This window comes from Sus scrofa, chromosome 9 (genome assembly GCF_000003025.6).
Source record: "Sus scrofa isolate TJ Tabasco breed Duroc chromosome 9, Sscrofa11.1, whole genome shotgun sequence".
Classification (NCBI taxonomy): Eukaryota; Metazoa; Chordata; class Mammalia; order Artiodactyla; family Suidae; genus Sus; species Sus scrofa.
The window spans coordinates 104,806,277-104,829,252 of record NC_010451.4 but is presented as its reverse complement, the minus strand read 5'-3'; the positions used below and the strand labels follow the sequence as shown (position 1 = coordinate 104,829,252).

The 22,976-nt window shown below is 41.7% G+C and overlaps 1 protein-coding gene across 3 annotated transcripts in view; it reads right to left on the bottom strand.

The window, feature by feature from the left end:
• Window positions 567-22,976, bottom strand: part of LHFPL3 (lipoma HMGIC fusion partner-like 3) — a 559,023-nt gene continuing 536,613 nt past the window's right edge. For all 3 annotated transcript variants that reach the window (XM_021063499.1, XM_021063498.1, XM_021063497.1), the window contains one exon: window positions 567-2,877. Coding sequence is in view for 1 of the 3 variants with exons in the window: in XM_021063497.1 (XP_020919156.1) it covers window positions 2,849-2,877 (29 nt within the window). In the remaining 2 variants the exon portion in view is untranslated. The remainder of the gene's footprint in view (window positions 2,878-22,976) is intronic.

Genomic DNA, 22,976 nt, shown 5'->3' with positions numbered 1-22,976 from the left:
CCACAGCAACACTAAACTTCTTTACCGCCTCCCAACAACACTGTGGGGCCAGGTATTATGATGTGTTCATTTAATAGGTGAGGTCGCTGAAGCTTAGAGCTGTTTAGAGTCATACGGTAAACGAAGGATCTGGCATTGGAACTCCCTAGATAACACACACTCAGTGTGAACTATTGTGAAGGGGCTGCTCCTGTCTGAGGAACAGGTGGCTGTTTTCAATGTGCCAAAAGTTGAGATGGAGCAATCCATTGGATATTTCAGAAGATTTCAGGTCAGGTTTTATTTAACATTCTGGTTATTTACTTATCAATTTCATTCCACTGAGTCTATGGAGTCTATTTAGCTTGAGTTGTGTCTATGTTTGGTGAGAAGAGGCTTTGAAGATGTTAATTGTGCCTTCCACACGTGAGGGTCCTGCACAGCTCCTGATGGCAAATATTATGGAATCTGACAGCAAGGAGATTTTCTGAAGGTAGTTCTTTTTGTTAAATCACCACCTGTCACTGGATCACTGGACAAAGACAGATGCTGAATACACCGAATGTGCGCCACACAACCAAGCAATCTTTTAAATAACAAAATCTTATTTTTATTTTTATTTTTTTTACAGAAATTCAGATATTCCAACAAATTTCTTTACATTGCCTGGACCTTAAAAAAATTACACACAACTTTTGGACGCAATACAACAGAACAGAATGAGAAAGGGAGTCACTTTTTTTTTTTTTTAAAAAGATAAAAACGTACTTCTTATACTTAACATTTAGTGATTTACACGTGTATTACCTATGTACAAATGGTACATTGTCAATGATCCAACTTCAGAGCACTAAATTACACTTAGGTTTTATGGAAAAAACTTCTTAAAAACATTTGCATGTGGATAGGAAGTACTTTCTTATTTTCACAAACACCACAATTAGTGACGCAGGACTCCCAGTGGAATCTGTAATTAACATGGGTTAGAGAAAGCCAATACCTTCTATTTCACTGTAGGTAGAGGGGTACCTCTCCTTAAATAAAAGATGAATTCTTGAAAAGTTGTGTGTAATTAAATTTGGTAAGTAGGGTGTTTTGAATGCAGTGGGAAAGCGAATATTTAAAGCAACAAATGACTCCCAGAGTGATTAATACTTTAGAGAGAATAAGTATTCTCCTAACTTGGTTCTTTAGAAAATATGTATCTTTGTGTATTGGGTTCCACTTACTTGACTCTACCTGTAATTTACTTTTAGCCATTTGAAACAATCTCATCAATGGTAAAAAGATGGCTAGTACCAGAAACATTTGGCCAAATTAGGAGAACGATCCTACGAGAGACAAGGTAGAAGGAATGAACCATGATCTGTGTCTCTTCTTGTATTATCCTCTGTCTGCTGTTCCAGTGATATATGCCAAGTGGATCTCAATTTTGAATCTAAAAATCAAAGCATTCTACACAGTCACGTTTTCTACTCAGATACAGCACATGGTTTGGCTTACACCAATTACCCTTGCACATACATCTTAGCTTATGTTCATTCTCAAGCAATTGGCTACCTCAATATTAAATATTTTTCTGTTGCTGCATATTTGTAAGATATGTGGGGAGGGTGATGGTGGGGGAAGCCTGGGAGCAAAAAACTGTGAAAGACAACAGATGATTTGTCACTGCTTCCAAAGGTCAACCAACTAAAAAAAAAAATTGAGTGTTCTTGAAAGCAACATTAGTAAATAAAAAGGCAACTTACTCCTACCAAGTTTCTTTGACCTGTATAAGTATATATTCGTTTATTTCTAAGGCTATTAAATTATTATTTATTTTGTTAGTACCACTTACTATCATTTAGAAATAGATTTAACGGATTTTTTAAAAAATCATAATGAGTGCCTGTCAGTAAGGGGAAGAAAGGATATGGATTTCTGATTACATGTATGGCAAAGAAATAGGAAAAAAAGAAGATATTTTAGATGCCTAAAGTATATTAAATTTCTATCCATATACTAGGGAGAATTAGAAAAAGTGTTTATTTGATAGCAGCCTATATATTACATGTGAGCATCCAAGGTGAAAATGAACTTTCTATATTTTTCAGAGTTCCTTGATGCTGTTTCCTGAAAGATAGGGAAATCTATGTTGCTTGGGAACCTACAATGTAAAGATGTACTTCCTGTAATATACAGCTTGATGGAGTAATAGTATATGTCAGAAACACCTTCTCAGTAATAACTGATTACAGACAGATTAAACGCAACACAGACTCAGTAAAAAGTTTGAAGCGTTACATCTCTTAACTGAGTGGTTGTAACTAATTACACAGTGAAATAAATGAATGGCAGAGATGGGAACCAAAGGTCATGGCTCCTATGAAAATACTCAGAAGCATTTGCTAAGACGCTTCCTCGATAATCGATGTTGATCGGCTTCTTGGCTATTGAGATAGGAATAATTTAGGATTGATTGCCTTTTTTTTTAAATAGCGTTGAAAGATTCAAGCATTTAGTTTTCTGTTTGATTAAAAAAGGACAGTTTACAAACCTCAGTACATATATATTTTATAGGTTAATTCTAGCCCATTAATATTTCACTTCCTTCAAAATTATTTCCTGAATGTGATTTCTCATGAATGTTATCTGCCCTTATTCAATGGTGGTTTCCAATGAGCTGGTGTTTAATCCATGATCACATCTCCTGGAAAATCACTCCTATCTCTGCCGATCTATCTAGACGGTGCTTTGACGGTGGAGGTCTCACTCTCATCCATATCCATTTCAGTACTCCGACCTCTCCCAAGTGTCTTCCTTCTTGATGTGGATGTACAAAAGCTGTTATTCGATTTGTTTAGCTGTTGTTTGATTTGTTTTGTGCTCATTCTAGAGAATATTGGCTTAGCAGAACTGCAGAACAGGGTAGGGGGGATAGGGGAGAGAAAGAGAAAAGAGGGGAAGAACAAAAGCATCATTTACTGTCAGCAAGACTTTTGTGCATCTTTGTCATGGAACAACCACACCAACAAATGGTTGAAATGCACTTTAGATGTGTGATTTAAAAAAACTGAAAAGTTTGAGGTTTCCAGTCCATTAAACTAACAGCACAGTCTTCCTGGTGAGGGGCTGCTCCCCTCATAACCCAGACATGCATATTCCCTAGATCTGGGTGACGATCACAGGTTGCTTTGAGGGAGCAAGGAAGAATGCAAAATGATCCCAAGCATCACTGATTTTTCTGCCTGGCAGAGAAAATGTTTCACTTGAGTGTTTTCCTTTTCCTTCCAAGTTTTAGTTATTTACTTTCCAATCAACAACATTATAGCTGCTACAAAAGGAATGGTTCTAAAGATGGACAATCCACAATTCAATCACCTTGAGGCACCAACTATTTTCTTCCCACGTTTCTTTTTATTCCTTAAACGTGCACTTCTTTGGTATGGTTGGAATCACAGTACAGATGATATTTTTAACATGATACTAAAAAAATTTCCTGTATTTCCTCTCTCTGAATCATCAGCATTGGTTTTGCATGGCTGCATAATATTTCATTCCATTCTCATTCCTCTCCCTTTCATGATCAGTGTTCCATTCTCAACTACTTCACCACCACTAGATATGTAGGTAGGTTTCTGTTTCTTCTGTTATTATCAATAATGAAAGGTTTGCATATAAAACTCAATTTGTTCTTTCAAATTCTTTCTTTAGGACAAATTCTCAGGAGATGTCTGATTTGTCTTTTTTCCAACATATGAGGGACCATGCCTGTATGGATACAGACCACACATAGTATGATCAACTCCATTTTTGAATGATTTTTATAGACTTTGACATATTAACTGAGGGGCACCTTATATATTGTGAAGATGGGTCAGATTGGGACTGAGAGAAAACAGTTTGTTGGGTTTAGCATCACAGAACACTTAGAAACACACATTGTAATAAAATAATTGGCCCATTATTCAGTTATAATGCTCGTTCCACATCACAAGATAAGATTATGGTTTCTGACTAAGTGCTGGAGCAACCTCTGAAAGATTCTGTTGTTTTTTCTAGAATTTATCCCCTTGTTTTCCAACATGCTTTAAAAAATCTAAATGCACATTATGATTTTTAACGAACTTCTCTCAGTTTGAGAAGCTGCTTCTTGGTGAGAGAAGTTGCTTTAATGTACCCAGACTACACAGGGGATAATTGAAATATGATCATGTCATAATGAAGATTTGTCTGTCATGATTTTCTGAGCTTGAATCATGCTCGCAGAAGCCCTCTGGAAGGGGATATTTTGAAAAGCAACACAAGCAAGCAATCTGAGGATTTTACACAGCCCTAGTGGCACTGCTGAACCTTGAGGGGGTCTCTGCTTCAGTGTCAGGAAGGTGCTCTTGCTAGTTGGAAACCAAAGTTGGGCCTAGGGGTCCCTGATTCCACTGCTCCAGCTAGATTCACTTCACTCTGCATAATTTTCCATTTAAAATCCACAAAGCTGGAGTTCCCATCGTGGCACAGTGGTTAACGTATCCGACTAGGAACCATGAGGTTGCGGGTTCGATCCCTGCCCTTGCTCAGTGGGTTAACGATCCAACGTTGCCATGAGCTGTGGTGTAGGTCGCAGACGCGGCTCGGATCCTGCGTTGCTGTGGCTCTGGCGTAGGCTGGCGGCTACAGCTCTGATTCGACCCCTAGCCTGGGAACCTCCATATGCTGCGAGAGCGGCCCAAGAAATAGCAAAAAGACAAAAAAAAAAAAAAAAAAATCCACGAAGCTGAATGCCTGCGTTTTTCAGGAAGATTTGGCAAAGGAGCTAGCTGCGGGGATTGGGGAGTTGTGGGGAGAGGGAGGAGTGGATGGGGTTGTAAACACGTGAAGAAGAATAGGGAAATGGGTGATGAAAAGTGGCCATGCATATGGAAGGGAAGGTAACACCTGGAAGTGTGTGCTGTAGGGGAAGAGAGGGGCCAGAGGCCAGACCCCACTGTCTTGGGGTTCTCAAATAAATATACCTGATGTCATGATAGAAAAACCTGCTTTGGTGTGAACCGTTTGTTAGCCTCTAGGAACCAGAGACTCCCCATTTCTCTTTCCCCAGCTCTAAGCTGCCTGGTCTAGTTTTATGACATCAAGATGGGTTGGGAAGAGAGCAAATGGGGGTGGATGTGCTTTAGAGCTTTAGATCGGCACTCAAACCCGGGGAGAAGGGAGCTTCCTGCAGCATAGGCACCTCCCAAGGAAGACCCTGAGCCCTCGTGGAGGAAGGGAACATCCATGGCTGGTCTCACAGAGGTTCCTGCTTACACCCCGCCATCTGGATGCAGGAGCTGACGAGGACAAGTCATTCATCACCTACCTTCTTGGATCTTCTCTGGTCTTGGGTCATGGGTAGACTCCATGTAGCCAAATGCCTCCTTGGATCCCTCACTGTAATCTCACCATTGATTATTTAGCCCTTCCTTCTTAAAGCTCTCTTCTTTGTTGGCCATTGTCAACCTTGGACCCACATTCCCCAGCCCAGTGTTAACCTTGGCCGGGGAGCAGAGGAGTGGATGGGAAAAGTGAGTGAAGCCAGTGAGCCAGGCCTGAAGTAGGGGTGAGGCAAGTGTGGCTCCCCAGGTACAAGATTTAAGGAGGCGCTCACTCTCAGGGTCATGCAAATGCAGGGCGAGGGCCTCCTAAAAGTTTGCACACAAGGCTTGTCATTTGCCTCATCCTCATCCCAGGTCTGCCTGTGAGCACAGGCTGCACCGTCACGTGGCCTCCCGGGAAAGCTGGCTGGGCTGGGGTGACTCAGACACTGTTCCTATCGTTTGGGCTTTCTCCCCAGGGCCTGACACCCCTGTGCAACAGGAGCCCCAGGACACTCACGGAGTCTGCAGGCTGCGCTAGGCTACAGGAAACAGCACATGTATTCCCAGGGTGATCTGAACACCGACACTCCCATACCACACCAGGAAAACACTCTGCCGAAGGGGTACAATTAGAATGCTACTGCGATTACTTAATTGGCCTGCACAAAGCAGACTCTTCCACCCAAAGAGAAGCCAGCAGGTGGAAGAGGATAAAGGGTGGGGATTTCCTCTCCAGATGTTGGCATCATGCCTTCTGGCTAGGGACCGTGAGATGCCAGGGCCTTGTGCGGAATTGGGTGGCAGCATTAGCAGGGTTACACTGTGATTTTTGCTTTGTAAAACATTCTGCTTTTTTCTCCCCAAACTTTTGCTAACATTTCCCACGCACCATGGATGGAGCATAGCTCAGGGGAGGCAATTTAAAAGCTGTCATCCTTTCCCAGGTTTGTATAGAGCAGCGCTGAATAAATAAGTCATTCGACGCTGCTTTGGATCTTTGCTCAGTCGGGTTTGCCCTTGTAACATGTCATGGGCTCTGAGCCACTCATGTTCCATCTCCAAAGGGCTCTTTGGAGCCCTTTTCATAGCTGTCATTTGAATCACTGCTCCTGAGAGCAGCATTTATAACGGCTACATTGTCCAGACTTTCTAGATGCTGGTACTTCTGTAGATTGTTCCTATCTGACCTCTTCAGTTAGGGCCTGGAGCCTGCCCCCTGTCAGGACAGCTGGGGGGCAGCCAATGCCTGAGTGAGAAGAATACTTAGTGGAAAACAATCTGGCTCTTAGCAGAATGGCCTGCTGAATCTTTGTTGTGAAAATGAGTGAGTGCCGAATTCCAGGCCATTTTTTCTCATTGGCTATACAAGATTTGTCATTTTCTTCCACTTTATTGTTTCCAACTGCACCCGTGTCTAATGGCACCTTCTGATACCCTTCATCTCTGGGAGGTTGAATATAGTCCCCTGGAAATAATATTTCACCATCTAGACCCTCAGGTGCTCTAGCCAAGATCTGCCCTGCAGTGGGTGTGGCAGGTTGGAGCTTGCTGCAGATTCTCTGCCTTTCCTCTCGCTGAGAGATGGGGTCCATGTTCCCTTTGCTTTCAGTCTGGGTTTTTTAAAATAATTAAGGAAAGTTTTGTCCAGATATATGCCCAAGAGTGGGATTGCTGGGTCATATGGTAGTTCTATGTATAGTTTTCTAAGATACCTCCATACTGTTCTCCATGGTGGTTGTACCAGCTTACATTCCCACCAACAGTGCAGGAGGGTTCCCTTTTCTCCACACCCCCTCCAGCATTGGTTATTTTTGACTTATTAAGGATGGCCATTCTGACTGGTGTTTGGTGATACCTCATGGTAGTTTCAATTTGCATTTCTCTAATAATCAGTGATGTTGAGCAATTGCAGCACTATTCACAATAGCTGAGACGTGGAAACAACCCAGATGTCCACTGACAGATGATTGGATTAGGAAGATGTGGTATATATACACACCGGAATACTACTCAGCCATAAAAAGAACAAAATAATGCCATTTGCAGCAACATGGATGGAACTAAAGATTCTCATCCTGAGTGAAGTAAGTCAGAAAGAGAAAGACAAATACCATATGATATCACATATCTGGAATCTAATAGACGGCACAAATGAACCTTTCCATAGGAAAGAAAATCATGGACTTGGAGAATAGACTTGTGGTTGCCAAGCGGGAGGAGGAGTGGGAGGGAGTGGGATGGATTGGGAGCTTGGGGTTAATAGATGCAGACTCTTGCCTTTGGAATGGATTAGCAATGAGATCCTGCTGTGTAGCACTGGGAACTATGTCTAGTCACTTATGATGGAGCATGATAATATGAGAAATGAATTTTTACAAGTATGTGTTACTGGGTCACCATGCTGTACAGTAGAAAAAAAATAATGTATTGGGAAAATAAAAAATAAAGTGCTATTAAATTGAAAAAAAAAGAAATGAAAAAAATTATTTACTTATTTTTTATTAAAATATAGTTGATTTACAATGTTGTGCCAATTTCTGTGGTACAGCATAGTGACTATTCAATTTCTTTCTTTTTTTTTTTTTTTGTCTTTTTGTCTTTTCTAGGGCCACACCCACGGCGTATGGAGGTTCCCAGGCTGTCTAATCAGAGCTATAGCTGCTGGCCTACACCAGAGCCACAGCAATGCCAGATCTGAGCCGTGTCTGCAACCTACGCCACAGCTCACGGCAACACCAGATCCTTAACCCACTGAGCGAGGCCAGGGATCGAACCCACAACCTCATGGTTCCTAGTCAGGTTCGTTAACCACTGTGCCACGATGGGAACTCCTTCCCTTTCTTGTATTATCTTCCATCATGCTCAATCCCAAGAGATTGAATATAGTTCCCTGTGCTGTACATGTACAATTGGGTCTCATCAATCTGGGTTTTAAGAGTGTTGACAGTTTATTTTTTAACGTGGTTAAAAAACACATAAAATAAAATTTACTATCTCAAACTTTTCCCCTGTAGTTATTTTTTTAAAAGGAATTTCCAGTTTTCCACATCTTCTACAACATTTTACATTCTTACCAGTACTGTACGAGTGTTTCAGCTTCTCCATGCCAACACTTGTTGTTTTCTGGTTTTTCGTTTTTTTGTTAAGAACAGGTATCCTAGTGGGTGTGAAATGTTAACGTTTCTAGCAAGAATCCTTCCAGACATCAGTAGGCATATGTAAATAGGAAATGTCACATTTTACATGGTGTTTTATACTGTCAACGTGTTACAGTTACCTTTCTCTGCTAGTAAATATGGATTACCCTTTGTAATGACCATCTAGGGTTCTGTTATTTGAGGATATTATAATTTATTTAGCTAGTTCCCCATTGCTGGACATTTAGACATCTCAACCATTTTTCAGTTACAGTTCAGTAGTGTTCAGTGTATTTAAATTGTTGTGAAACAGATCTCTAGGACTTTCCATCTTACAAACTTGAAATTCCATACCCATTAAACAACATTCTCTTTTCCTTTAGGAACACACTTCCATCCCTTAGTAGCCACCATTCTGCTTTCTTTTTCTAAGATTTTGAGGCATTTAGTTAGCTTCTTTAAGTGGAATCATACAATATCTGTCTTTTTGTTACTGGCATATATTACTTAGCATAACATTCTCATGGCTCATCCATGTTGTAGCATATGGCAGGATTTCGCTCTTTTTTAAGGCAGAATAATACTCCACTATATGTACATGCCACATTTTGCTTATCCACTCATCTGCTGATGTACCTTTTGGTTGCTTCCACCTCTTGGGTATTGGCCATAGTGCTGCTCTTACATGGATGTACAAATACTTCTTCCAGATCCTGCTTTCCATTCTTTTGGATATATAGCTAGACGTAGGATTGCTGGATCATATGGTAGTTCCATTTTTAATTTTTTGAGGAACCTCCATACTATTTTATAGTGCTCTACTTTACCATCCCACCTACAGTGCACAAAATATTCCAATTTCTTCAGATCTCTCTGATACTAGTTATTTTATGGTTTTTGTTTTTGTTTTTTTTTTTGGGTGATGTCTCACTGTGGTTTTATTTGCATTTCTCTGTTGATTAGAGATGCTGAGAATCTTTAGTGTACTGGTAGTTTCTGACTCTCCTGCTGGAATGACCTCATGGAGAGGTCTTGATCATATGTGGAGAGGGAGAGCAGTCCAACTGAGCCCACCTTTCCAGCCATCCCTGTGAGGGGCCGACCTATGAGTGAAGCCTTCTTGGACCCTCCACACCACTGATCTACCTGCCAAATGCCACAAAGTGACCCTGGTTGATGCTATATAGAGCAGAAGAATTGCTCAGCTAAACCCTTCCCGAATTCCAGATCCACACAATTGTGAGATGCAATAAACCTGGTTGTTAATAGCCATCCTGCTGGGTGTGAGGTTTTTCAACAAAACTTTGACAAAGTTTTAAGCCACTAAATTTTGGGTAGTTTGTTACACAGTAGTAGGTAACTGGAACAGTGGGCTGATGCCCTTTCTCTGCAGATTGGCTGCATTTCATATACTGTAAATCACGCAACCAGCTGGACAGTTGGCACAAGGATCACAGGTCAGAAGAGTGCTGCCATATTTGACTTGAGTTTTCCTTCCCGACACATAATTTCTAGAGAAGCAATACCTGAAGCCCCATCCTCTGCTTATTGGTCTATCCGTATCCTCTCTTTGGGCAGTCGGTGGTTTATCCCTCAAGTGGTCTATCTGTGGATCTGTGCAGAAAGTAAGTGGGGCTGAACACACTTTGGGGCTGAATTAAAGTCTAACACTGCTTTTGGTTTCAGATTGATTGGCTCTATAGATGATGAGAAGATCTGAGTTGGTTGTGGTTGCTTGTATATCCCATTGCTCATCTTTACTTACTGGCCGCCCTCCCTCTGGTCAGTTCCCATCAGCATACTCTCTGGCCCCCAATTGCAGTGATGTAAGAAAACAGTGGGATGGTAAGCTACACCCGTCACCAGCCCTTCTCTATTCTTTAATGTCTTCTTACCCCAACTAGAAAGGCAATACTGGTACTTCTTTCTAAGCTTTGTGATTCAGCTTGCATCCAAATTCTTAGCTGTTCACAGCCTGAACTTTTCAATGGGCCTGGCTGTGACTGCAGCTGCCTGGTAGCATCTATAGTTTCAGTGCTGGGTGCCAGAGGCAGAGGGGTGGGAAGTGGGGAGAAAAGGAAAGAAGGGCAAAGTAGTATAATCTTTGGGCTCTTTGCACATAAGACAGTGACTGTGTTTATGTTTTTAGAACAGAAAGCAAGATACAGAATAGAAATAGCTTACCCTGAAGATGTCCCCCACCCTGCCTGTTATAGTTCATTCTGGTTTCTTTCTATCATACAGATTATGGAAGTTCCTGGTAAGATGGAACACGTGCCTCTGCAGTGACCCTAGCTGCTACAGTCAGATTCTTAACCCACTATGCAACACTGGGAACTCCTATCATATTTCAGTTTTATTTGCTTCAGAGTACTCCTCATGATCTGTAACTATCTCATGTATTTTCTTGTTCTTTGTTTTTCTCCCCCATCAGAATGTGAACTCCAGGCCATCAGCACCTCCTTTTTCTTGCTTACCAATGTACCCCCAACTCCTAGCCCAGAGCCTGACCTATGGTAGATGATCAGTAAATATTTGCTGAATAAATCAAGAACTAAGGAGCAGGAGAGGATCTAATAATTCACTAGGTCAGTGCTTCCCAGACTTTAATATGCTTAAAAATCACCCAGGTATCCTGTTAAATTTGCAGATTTTGATTCAATGGATCTGGAGTGATACCAGGAAATGAGCAGTGATGCTGCTGCTACTGGTCCCACACTCTAAGAGGCATAGTCCTGGACTGAGCTTCCTGAGGAGAGACCGTGTCATATCTACCTTTGTACTCTCTGCTCAAGGAGGTGTTTGGTATATAATACATGCTAAAGAATTTTTTGTTGAACAACCCAATTGATAAAAGGTCAAAAGAGCTAAATAGACATTTCTCCAAAGAAGACATATGGATGGTCAATAGGCACACACAAAAAATGATCAACACCACTAATAATTGGAGAAACACAAATCAAAACTACAATGAGGTACCACCTCACACCAGACAGAATGGCCATCATTAGTAAGTCCACAAACAGCAAATGCTGGAGAGGGTGTAGAGAAAAGGGAACTCTCCTACACTGTTGGTGGGAATTGGTAAAACCACTATGGAAAACAGTATGGAGGTTGCTCAGAAAACTAAATATAGAACTACCATATGATCCAGCAATCCCACTCCTGGATATATATCAAGACAAAACTATAATTCAAAAAGATACATGCACCCATATGTTCACTGCAGCACTCTTCACAATAGCCAAGATGTGGAAACAACCTAAATGTCCATCGACAGATGGATTAAGAAGATGTGGTATATATACACAATGAAATACTACTCAGTCATAAAAAAGAACAAAATAATGCCATTTGCAGCAACATGGATGCAACTAGAGATTCTCATGCTAAGTGAAATAAGTCAGAAAGAGAAAGAGGGAGTTCCTGTCTTGACGCAGTGGAAACCAATCTGACTAGGAACCATGAGGTTGCGGGTTCGATCCCCGGCCTCGCTCAGTGGGTTAAGGATCCAGTGTTGCTGTGAGCTATGGTGTAGGTCGCAGACATGGCTCGGATCTGGCATTGCTGTGGCTCTGGCGTAGGCCAGCAGTTATAGCTCCGATTAGACCCCTAGCCTGGGCCATGTGCCCCAGGTGAAGCCCTAAAAAGACAAAAGGCAAAAAAAAAAAAAAAAAAGAAAGAAAGAAAGAAAAAAGAAAAAGACAAATACCATAGGACATCACTCATATGTGCAATCTAAAATATGGCACATATGAACCAATCTACGAAACAGACTTAAAGACACAGAGAACAGACTTGTAGTTCCCAAGGGGAGGGGAGGGGGGAGGGAGTAGAATGGACTGGGAGTCTGGGGTTAGTAGATGCAACCTATTACATTTAGAATGGATAAGCAATGAGGTCTTACTGTATAGCACAAGGAACTATATTCAATCTCTGGGCTAGAACATGATTTAAGATACTAAAAGAGAAGCAATGTATATATATGCGTGTGACTGTTCAATTTGCTGTACAGCAGAAATTGGCACAATGTTGTAAATCAACTACACCTGAGTACAGAAAAGCAGTAAAAAAGTTGTTTGTTGAATGAATGGATGAACAAGGAGGAATTTTGATTGTTCGTTTATGAACATCTCTTTTCTCTGCTTCCTCCTCTTGTCCCCATTAAGGGATACTGTAGAATCTATTAAAGGCAAGGAAACAGGTACAACCACTTGGAAGGCTTCCTAAGGCATGTTGAAAATAGAATGTGGGTGCTGACATTCTAACACTGCCCACCGTCCAGTTTTAACAGGAAGTCAGTCTGTTCTTACACAGGTGGAAAGTAATAATGACCAGAAGACATGCCCATCGCTGGGGGAGAGTAGCACCCTCATTCTTAGTGCCTTTCACAGGAAGTCACGGGTCTACCTCACTATGCTATCCCCACTCTAGTGGCTTCTACATACTCTTTTGAGCATAGAAATGACACATTTTTTTCATAATTGTTTTGCCTTTCCATTAGAGGAACTAGCTCATGATGGACACTTCACTTTGTGGGCATGACAATCCTTTGAAGGTATAAATAAAAGCAAAATCATATTGAGTATGGACATACATGAAATTGCTTCTCCTTCCTGCTCAGCAAAGACCACCAAGGACAATGTACCATTTCCACATTCCTTGCTTCTGTCTATACCTGTCTCACCCCAGGTGTGCTCTCCCTCAAAGGTATGCCTCACAGGCTTTCTCTTCTCCAGACTCTATCTTGAGAGCCAACTGGCCTTCCTTGATAATGTACGTTTCCCGATTTTCTTGGAAGCATATCATTTTTTTGGTTAAATAAATATTTTCTCTGGCTTTGAATCCTCATCTCCCCACTTCCTGGCTGGATAACTCTAGAAAAGTTCTTGGACATCTCTGAAGTTCATTTGAAAGACTGGGGTCCTGATCAAGGCTTTCCTGATGACCGATTGAAATGATGCTTATAAGGAATTTATGACTTAATGGGCCCTGGCAAATAGAAGGAAGTCAATAAATGCTGGCAGGTTGTTTTTGTTTTGTTTTAAATGCAGAATAGCATAAGCAGCACTGTGTTATTCCAGAAATACCACAGGTATACACTAGCTACCAGTAAAGCATGTCAGCATTTATTTTTCCCTGAAAGGAGATGGCTCAATGGTTCAGACTGGAGACACTGGAGACAGATGGGGTGTGAATGACAACTCGGCCACTTATTAGCTATGTGACTTTGGGCACATTACCTATCATAGTTTCCTCCTCTGTAAAATGGGAATAAGACTAGCCTTGCTTATAGAGGTGTTGTTAAAATGATTATTATCCTAGACCTGATACTAACCCAATATTGTAAATCAACTATACTTTAGTAAAAAATAGTTAATACTTTGAAACTCTAAAATATGATAATTATTGTCTGGAGTTGGATTTTTACCTTGATGTTGTAAGGACAAACAAAAAGTAAAAATAAGAGGCTTAATGCTCCCTGCTGAAAATAAGGGAAGAGACTTCCTCCACACCTTCCTTTTTCTCAGAGCATTAAAAATCTTATGTTTTTTTTAATCTTTCTTTGGAATGTTGCATATCTTTTTTTTTTCTTTGCTGCTCCTTTGGCATGCAGAAGTTCCAGGGAAGGGCTTGAACCTGAGCTGCAGAAGCAACCAGAGCCACAGCAGTGACAATGCCAGATCCTTAACATGCTGAGCCACAAGGGAAGTCCTGAAATGTGTATATTTTTTATTTTATTTTATTTTTTTGTTATTATTATTTTTTAATGGTTATTTCCCCAATACAATTTTTTTCTACTGTACAGCATGGTGACCCAGTGACACATACATGTACACATTCTGTTTTTGCACATTATCATGCTCCATCATAAGTGACTAGACATAGTTCCCAGTGCTACACAGCAGGATCTCATTGCTAATCCATTCCAAAGGCAATAGTTTGTATCTATTAACTCCAAGCTCCCCAACCACCCCACTCCCTCCCCCTCCTCCTCCCGCTTGGCAACCACAAGTCTATTCTCCAAGTCTATGATTTTCTTTTCTGTGGAAGGTTTTGTTTGTGCTGTCTATTAGATTCCAGATATAAGTGATATCATATGGTATTTGTCTTTCTCTTTCTGACTTACTTCACTCAGGATGAGAGTCTTTAGTTCCATCCATGTTGCTGCAAGTGGCATTATTTCATTCTTTTTTATGGCTGAGTAGTATTCCGGTGTGTATATATACCACATCTTCCTAACTGAAATGTGTATATTTCCTTCTTTTTCTTTTTTTTTAGGGCCACATCTGTGGCATATGGAAGTTCCCAGGCTAGGGGTCAAATCAGAGCTGCAGCTGCCAGCCTTTGCCACAGCCACAACAACATGGGATCCTTAACCCATTGAGTGAGGCCAGGAATCAAACCCAAATCCTCATGGATACTTGTGGGGTTTGTTACTGCTGAGCCACAACAGGAACTCCAGAGATGTGTATAAATCTTTTTAGAAACTAAATAAAACTCCTGACTGCATCATAACCCAGGAATGTCCTTCTCAAGGACCTGGGAGCTATCTCTTTGAACAGAAATATCAAGGGGGGTAACCTCCGTCTCCCAGTTCCTGTTGGAGGGAAGGAGTCTAATTTCAGTGGGTACCTTACTTCAAGTTGCAGAACTACATGTCAAAGAGAAGTTCATTTTTCTTTTGTTAAAACCAATTAACTAACACAAACGGTCACCACCCAATTAACCAGGTAAATCTAGGGTGAACTGCCTATAATATATGGTGCTGTCAAGTCCTCTTGAGGACTAATTGTAATTTGTCCTGAAAACATGGATATAGTGAGTCATATCTGCGTGGCCCCACAAGAAAGTGTAATTTCATTCTGTCTTTGCGGATTGCCTGTGACGTGTACCACATTCTGGTTCAATGCTTATTCAATAATGAAACTCTTTTCCTTTTCTCCTGCCTTTATGGAGAGATTTTCTGAGCTGGGGGAAGATTTTGTTTTTAGTCATCTTACCTGGACAATGTATATTAATAAATCTATATTTGTGCATTTATATGCTTTATTTAATGCCAGTCCTCTTTCAGCCCAGAACTTACAAGAAGGAAGGGACTGTCTTTTGAAAATTTCTCAGAATCGGTGTTATTAAAAAGGGTTTACTAATAATTACCTCTTAAAGCTCAAGTGATGCTCCCCTTCTTTCTAAATACTCTACAAACTTCTATGAAATTATGGTAAGGCAAAGCTCGTTAAAACTGTAAACTCATTCTCTCCTTCAGGAAGTAGTGAGGCTTTTGTTTTTTAGGATGTGGATTTATGGTTGGTCTTGAGTGAGTCTAGCAGACAGAGAGTTCAAGATCATGAGGCATTACATGTGTTGATTACCACAAATTTAATAGCCCCAGTCCTAATTATCCATAGGGGTATTTGTTGTAATGAAGTAAGACATTCAAGTATGATATATGCTTCCTCTCTAGTCCAAAAGGAAGTAGAGCACAGAGCCAGTAAGACAACTGATAATCAAGATCTAATCAACACACACACATACACACACACTTCACAGTCCATTAGAGAAATAATCAAGAACTATGGAGTTCCTGTTATGGCTCAGCAGAAACGAGCCCGATTAGTATACTGAGGATGTGGGTTCAATCCCTAGACTTGCTCGGTGGGTTCAAGATCTGGCATTGCTGTGAGCTATGGTGTAGGTCACACATGCGGCTTGGATTCTGGGTTGCTGTGGCCCTAATGTAGGCCAGCAGCTGTAGCTCTGATTTGACCCCTCGCCCGGGAACTTCCATATGCCACAGATGCGGCCCTAAAAAGCCAAAAAAAAGGGGGGGGAACTAATGCATTTACAACATAGATATACATGGAGGGCATCATGCTAAGTAAAATAAATCAGATAGAGAAAGATATATACTACATGATAGGACTTATATATAGAATCTAAAAAATACATCAAGCTAGTGAATATTACAAAAGAAAGCAGACTCAGGTATAGAAAACAAACTACTAAACTAGTGGTTATAGGGAGGGGGAATACAAGGTGGGGGAGTGGGAGGTACAAACTATTGGGTGTAGGATAGGCTCAAGGCTGTATTGTACAACACGGGGAATATAGGCAATATTTTGTAATAATTGTAAAGGGAAAGTGTAACCACTAAAAATTGTATAAAAAATCAAAAAATTCCAAATGTATTTAATAAATGTGCAATCCATAAATGACTGGCTGACTTCAGTTAGCCACGAACGAAACAGAAGCACGAGAGGGGCTGAGAACGGCTGAATTGTGGAATATTAGGGCTTTTTAAAATGCAAAAGACGGAGTTCCCATTGTGGCACAGCAGAAACGAATACAACTAGGAACCATGAGGTTGCGGGTTCGATCCCTGGCTTTGCTCAGTGGGTTAAGGATCTGGGGTTGCCATGAGCTGTGGTGTAGGTTGCAGACACGGCTTGGATCCCGCATTGCTGTGCCTCTGGTGTAGGCTGGCAGCTGCAGCTCCGATTGGACCCCCTAGCCTGGAAACCTCTATATGTCGCGGGTGCAGCCCTCAAAAGACAAAAGACAAAGGAAAAAAATAAATAAAATGCAAAAGTGAGTGGATCTTTGTACAGCTTGGAACTTTATAGAAGTAATTATTTTCTGTCAAATAAATTCATTTGCCCAGCACTGCCCAGGAGGCTTCCTGTGGCCTCACCATCCCCGCCTCTCCTCGTGGGTTCCCCACTTCAGACTGTGCTCCAGTTCCCTGAACATGACCTTGTGGGTCTTAGAAGGAACCCTCCAGGTCTCTGTCCCTTTTGCCGAAATGCCCTTCCTCCAGTTCTCTAAGTGCCGAACGCCCTCTCATGGTTCAAATCTCAACTTGCATCCCTGGGGAGGCATTTCTTGGCCACTCCCTTCTCTCTTTTGGTTCCCACTTTGCATGAGGCATTCCTTACCCCAGCTGCTAGACAGTGAGCTTTCTGAGTGCAAGGGCTGCTTCTGATAAGCCTTTGTGTCCCAAGCACCCAGAGCAGGGCCCAGTGCATGTAGATGCTCAGCAAATTTCTGCAGTTTCTTGAAAGGAGCCTTAAGCATTGTTATGGACTGCTTGGATCCCCCATCACAAAAGAGTAGCTTTCTTTTTTCTTTTTACAATTGCACCTGCAGTATATGGAAGTTCCTGGGCCAGGAGTTGAATTTGAGCTGCAGCTGAGATCTACGGCACAGCTAGGGCAACACCAGATCTGGGCTGTGTCTGTGACCTTCACTGTAGCTTACGGCCACACCAGATCCTTAGCCCACTGAGCAAGGCCAGGGATTGGACATGCATCCTCACAAAGGCAATGTCAGGTCCTTAACCTACTGAGCCACAATGAGGACTCCCCCTTTTTTTTTTAATTGAAGTATTCTTTTTCAGATTCTTTTCCATTATAGGTTATTATAAGATATTGAATATAGTCACCTGTGCTATACAATAGGTCCATATTTATTTTATATATAGTAGTGCATATATGTTAATCCCATTCTTAATTTGTTCCCCCCCTTTGGTAACCATAACTTTGTGTTCTATGTCTGTGAGTCGATTTCTATTTTGTAATAAATTCATTTTTTTCCTCATATAAGTGTGTCATATGATATCTGTCTTCCTCTGTCTCATTTACTTCATTTAGTAGTACGGCAATCTCTAGTCCATCTATGTTGCTGCAAATAACAATATTTTATTTTTTTATTACGGCTGAGTAGAATTTCATTGTATATATGTACCACATCTTCTCTATTCATTCATCTGTTGATAGACATTTAGATTGTTCTCATGTCTTGGCTATCGTAAAGAGTGCTATGAACATTGGTGTGCATGTATCTTTTTGAATTAGAGTTTTCATTTTTTCTGGATAGATGCCCAGGAGTGGGATTGCTGGACCACATGGCAACTCTGTTTTTAGTTTTTTTAAGGGACTACATACTGTTTTCCATAGTGGTTGTACCAATTTACATTCCCACCAACGGTATAGGAGGGTTCCCTTCTCTCCACTCCCTCTCTAGCATTTATTGTTTGTGGATCTCATTTCTGTTCTGACTTTAGTCGGACTCATCTCTTTTGGAGGTGAAATGATCACATGGCTGTTCTTTTCCTTCCCCCTTTTTACTGCTGACTTTCTGACCTATGCTTGATTTTTCAAAAGTCGGCATGGGGATTTTCAGCAGATTAATCAAGGAAAACAACTCAGAGAAGAACCTCCCCTCTGCCTTATCAAGGGTAGTTTAAGGCCTCTGCCCTCTATATGGCTACACATGATTGTCCATGGGTTGTTCCTACACAGAGCGATGACTGCGTTGTAATGTCAAGGGTATGTCTGCAGGGGTATCTTCCTTACTGGGATTATGTGAGCCTGGATGACAAGAATTCAGCATTTGACCTCTGTGTCCTTATGATCGAGTAGCATGCCTGGTGTCTGGTAGATCCTTAATGTCTGTTTGCTGTGGCATGATGTACTTCTTTCTACTTTTAATAATTAGATTGGTTACTGGTTGAAGGAGTGAGGTATCTTAAAAATGTTTGAATATGAAAAACTCATCAGTGCTGTGTCTTTATTATCATGGTCCCCAGAGTGAGCATGTGTGTATGTATAACATGTATCTGGGGTTCTTGGTCTCGGGGACGGTGGTCAGAGTGGCTCTGTGAAGAGGAGGCCCTCAGCAGGTGGCTGCCCTTCCGATGACAACCCCAGAGGAAGTGCCAAGAGCTTCCAGGATGTAAGGCAGGACTGCTTTCTCCAACCAGGCACATCAGATCTGCTTTCTTTGGAACTTGTTCTGACTCTCAGGCTGTTTAGAGTTGTCACAAGCAAAACCCACTCCCAAGCCAGAAAGCCCCAGTTCACTTAACCTGAACCACAGTAACCTGCTTCCAAATGTAGCTCCAAGATTTCAGTTCTACTGAAAAACTTCCCTGAGTTCTCCTCTTCAGCTTTTTTCATACACAAGATGACTTTATGGTAGGACATCCATTTCTAGCAAATGATTTTGCAAAAGTCGACACACTGTAGCAGAGCCTCTTGGTTCTCTCTGCCACTTTCCCTTGGGCTTTCCCATTTCACTGTCCCCTGGATCAGTGTCCGACTGCCGTACCTTTGCCTGAGGACTTTCTCTGGACACTAGAGCCCTCAGGGGTGGGGGCAGACTTACCCGGGGGTGGGGGGCAGACCGGAAGTGCCAGGGGATTCAATCCCCTCCCCCAAGAGGTCCTCAGTGACTGATGAGGATTGATGTAGACATACCACCTCCCTTGCCCCTGGACTCCCAAGGTTCTCCAGTGGGACCAGGCTCCAGTTACCCAAGCAGTGACTTGCAGCTTCCCCCACCCCCTTCATGTCTCCTTCACATACCCTACCAGCATTTCCTGGGATCATTTCTCCAACAAACTACTTAACATGCCATACCTTGTTTCAGGGTCTGCTTATGGGGGAACTCACGCTAAGATCATATTCTTACAAAATGTGATGGACCATCGCCTTCCAGCTTCACTCTAGCCATTTCCCACAAAGCAATCAGTTTTGCTTTTTGCTCTGCTCTGTGGAGCTGATCTGATGTGCCACTAGTGGAAGTAGATATCATCTTTGTGGGGAAGTTTATGGGGGAAATGGCTGCCAGCATAACAAGCTTTGGCACGAAAAGAGAAAATACGATGGATTTCTTTACTCTAGGACACAAGAGGAAACTCACAAAGCAAATTCTCCACCTATAGTTAAACATCCAGAGTAGTCAGCTGCTTTGTGAGGCGACATCAGGCTTCCCTTCCCTTGACCCTTGGAGACCCAGGGAGGCCTGAAAGAGTTTTAATGTGATTTCTGGAATGTGCTTAACTTTCAGAGAGGGAACAGCTTAACCCCTGGGAGAATTCCATTAATATAATTTTCCAATAGAAAAGCTTCCCATTGCCTAATCTTATTAGCTCTGTTTTATGTACAGTTAAGTGGGTAAAAGCTGAGTTTGTGACTTGGTAATCGTGAATACATAATTTTTAAGTGCTTAGAATGTGGAACAAAGAAGAGATTTTCTATGTGTGCAGAGAGGAGATCCAGAACTCCAGAAATACCCATTTATTGAAATAGGAAAGGAAATAGGGGCACGGCTTATCTCAGTAGTCACCATTAAAATAACACAAGGGAGGAAAAAAGAACTAGTTACTCCAATCTTTCTCCAACTTTCCTAGCATATAAGACCTTCAATGAAACACTTAAACCACCTGTCAGTAGCTATTTTTACTTATATATATACTTTTGCTTAGTTTTGCATCAGTCATTCAACAAATATTAACTGATTATATATGATGCATCGGGCACTGTTCTAGGCACTAGAAACATAGCAGTGGGCAGAAGAGAGGAAGTCCCAGCTCTCACAGAGCTTACATTCAACCGGGGAGGTAGATAATAAATAAGTAAATACATTCTGTAACACATCAGGTTGTTTTAAGTGCTATGAAGAAAAAGAAAGCAAGGTAAGAGAAGAGTTGCTGTTTCGGGGCAGGTGGTCAAGGAGGGTTTCCCGGCATGAAGTGAGGGAACAAGATATTCCAGGGTCTCCACATTCTGAGCAAAGGCAAAGGCATGAGGAAGATTAGGGAAACTGGAGGCAGGAGACAGGTCAGCAGCATGGGTGGGGCATGTCCTGTGGGACAGCTAGACCATGGTGAGGCATCTGCTTTTATCTTTAAAGTGATGGGAAGTCCCTGGAGCAGCATATGGAGGTTCCCAGGCTAGGGGTTGAATTGGAGCTGTAGCCACCGGCCTATGCCACAGCCACAGCAACACTGGATCCAAGCTGCATATGCAACCTACACCATAGCTCATGGCAATGCCGGCTACTGAACCCACTGAACCAAGCCAGGGATCAAACATGCAACCTTATCATTCCTAGTCAGATTCTGTGCTGCGCCACTATGAGAACTCCAAGAATTATGTTATACCAAGTTCAACTGTGGCCATACGGGGCAAGGAGACTGTAGGAACAAGAGTGGAAGCAGGAGGATGGTTAGGAGGCAGTGAGGTGGTCTGGGTGAGGAGGGATGCTGGCTTGGACCAGGGTGGGAGAGGTGGAGGTGGTGAGAGGGAGTCAGATTCAGGATGCAATCTTAAGGCAGAGCTTGCAGGATGTGGTGATAGGTTGGATAAGGTGTGTGTGCGTGAGAGATGCTATTTACTGGAATGGGGAACCCTGGGGAAGAAACAGATTATTTTGGAGGATAATCAGAAGTCTAGTTTTGTACATGTTACAAAACTGAGCCACCTATTAGACCTCTAGGTAGAGGCACAGAGGAGGCAGTCAGACATAAGGATCCAGCCAGTGAGGGAGAGGTTGGGGCTGGTGACACAGATTTAGGAAACATGCCTTGTATGGATGGTATTTATTTATTTATTTAATTTATTTTCTTTTCAGGGCCACACCTGTGGCATATGGAAGTTCCCAGGCTAGGGGTAGAATCGGAGCAACAGCTGCCAGCCCATGCCACAGATACAGCAATGCCAGCTCCAAGACGTGTCTTCAACCTACACTACAGCTCGAGGCAATGCCAGATCCTTTAGTGGGGCCAAGGATCAGACTCGAATTCTCATGAATATTAACTGAATTCATTACCACTGAACCACAATGGGAACTCCATATGGATGGAATTTAAAATCACGAGGAACAGCAAAGGAAACCATTAAAAAAAAAAAAAGACCAAAAAGACAACCTACGGAATGGGAGAAAATAGTTTCAAACTATGCAAGTAATGACGGCTTAATCTCTAAAATATACAAACAAATTATACAACTCAACAGCAAAAAAACCAACAACTCAATTGAAAAATAGGCAAAAGACCCAAATAGACATTTCTCCAAAGAAGATATACAGATGGCCAACAAGCACATGAAAAAATGCTCATCATTGATTATTAGAGAAATGCAAATCAAAACTACTATGAGGTACCACCTCATACCAGTCAGAATGGCCATCATTAATAAGTCCACAAATAGCCAATGCTGGAGAGGGTGTGGAGAAAAGGAAACCTCCTACCCATTAGTACAACCACCATGGAAAACAGTATGGAGATACCTTAGAAAACTAAATAAAGAACTACTATATGACCCAGCAATCCCATTCTTGGGCATATATCTGGACAAAACTTTCTTTGAAATAGACACATGTATTACTATTCACAATAGCTAAGAGATGGAAACAACCTAAATGTCCATTGACGAATGGATTAAGAAGATGTGGTACATATACACAATGGAATACTACTCAGACATAAAAAAGAACAAAATAATGCAATTTGTAGCATTAGAGACTCTCATACTAAGTGAAGTAAGTCAGAAAGAGAAAGACAAATACTATATGATATCACTTATATCTGGAATCTAATATATGGCACAAATAAAGCTTTCCACAGAAAGTAAATTCATGGACTTGGAGAAAAGACTTGTGGTTGCCAGGGGGGAGGGAGTGGGATGGACTGGGAATCTGGGGTTAATAGATGCAATGAGATCCTGCTGTCAAGCACTGGGAA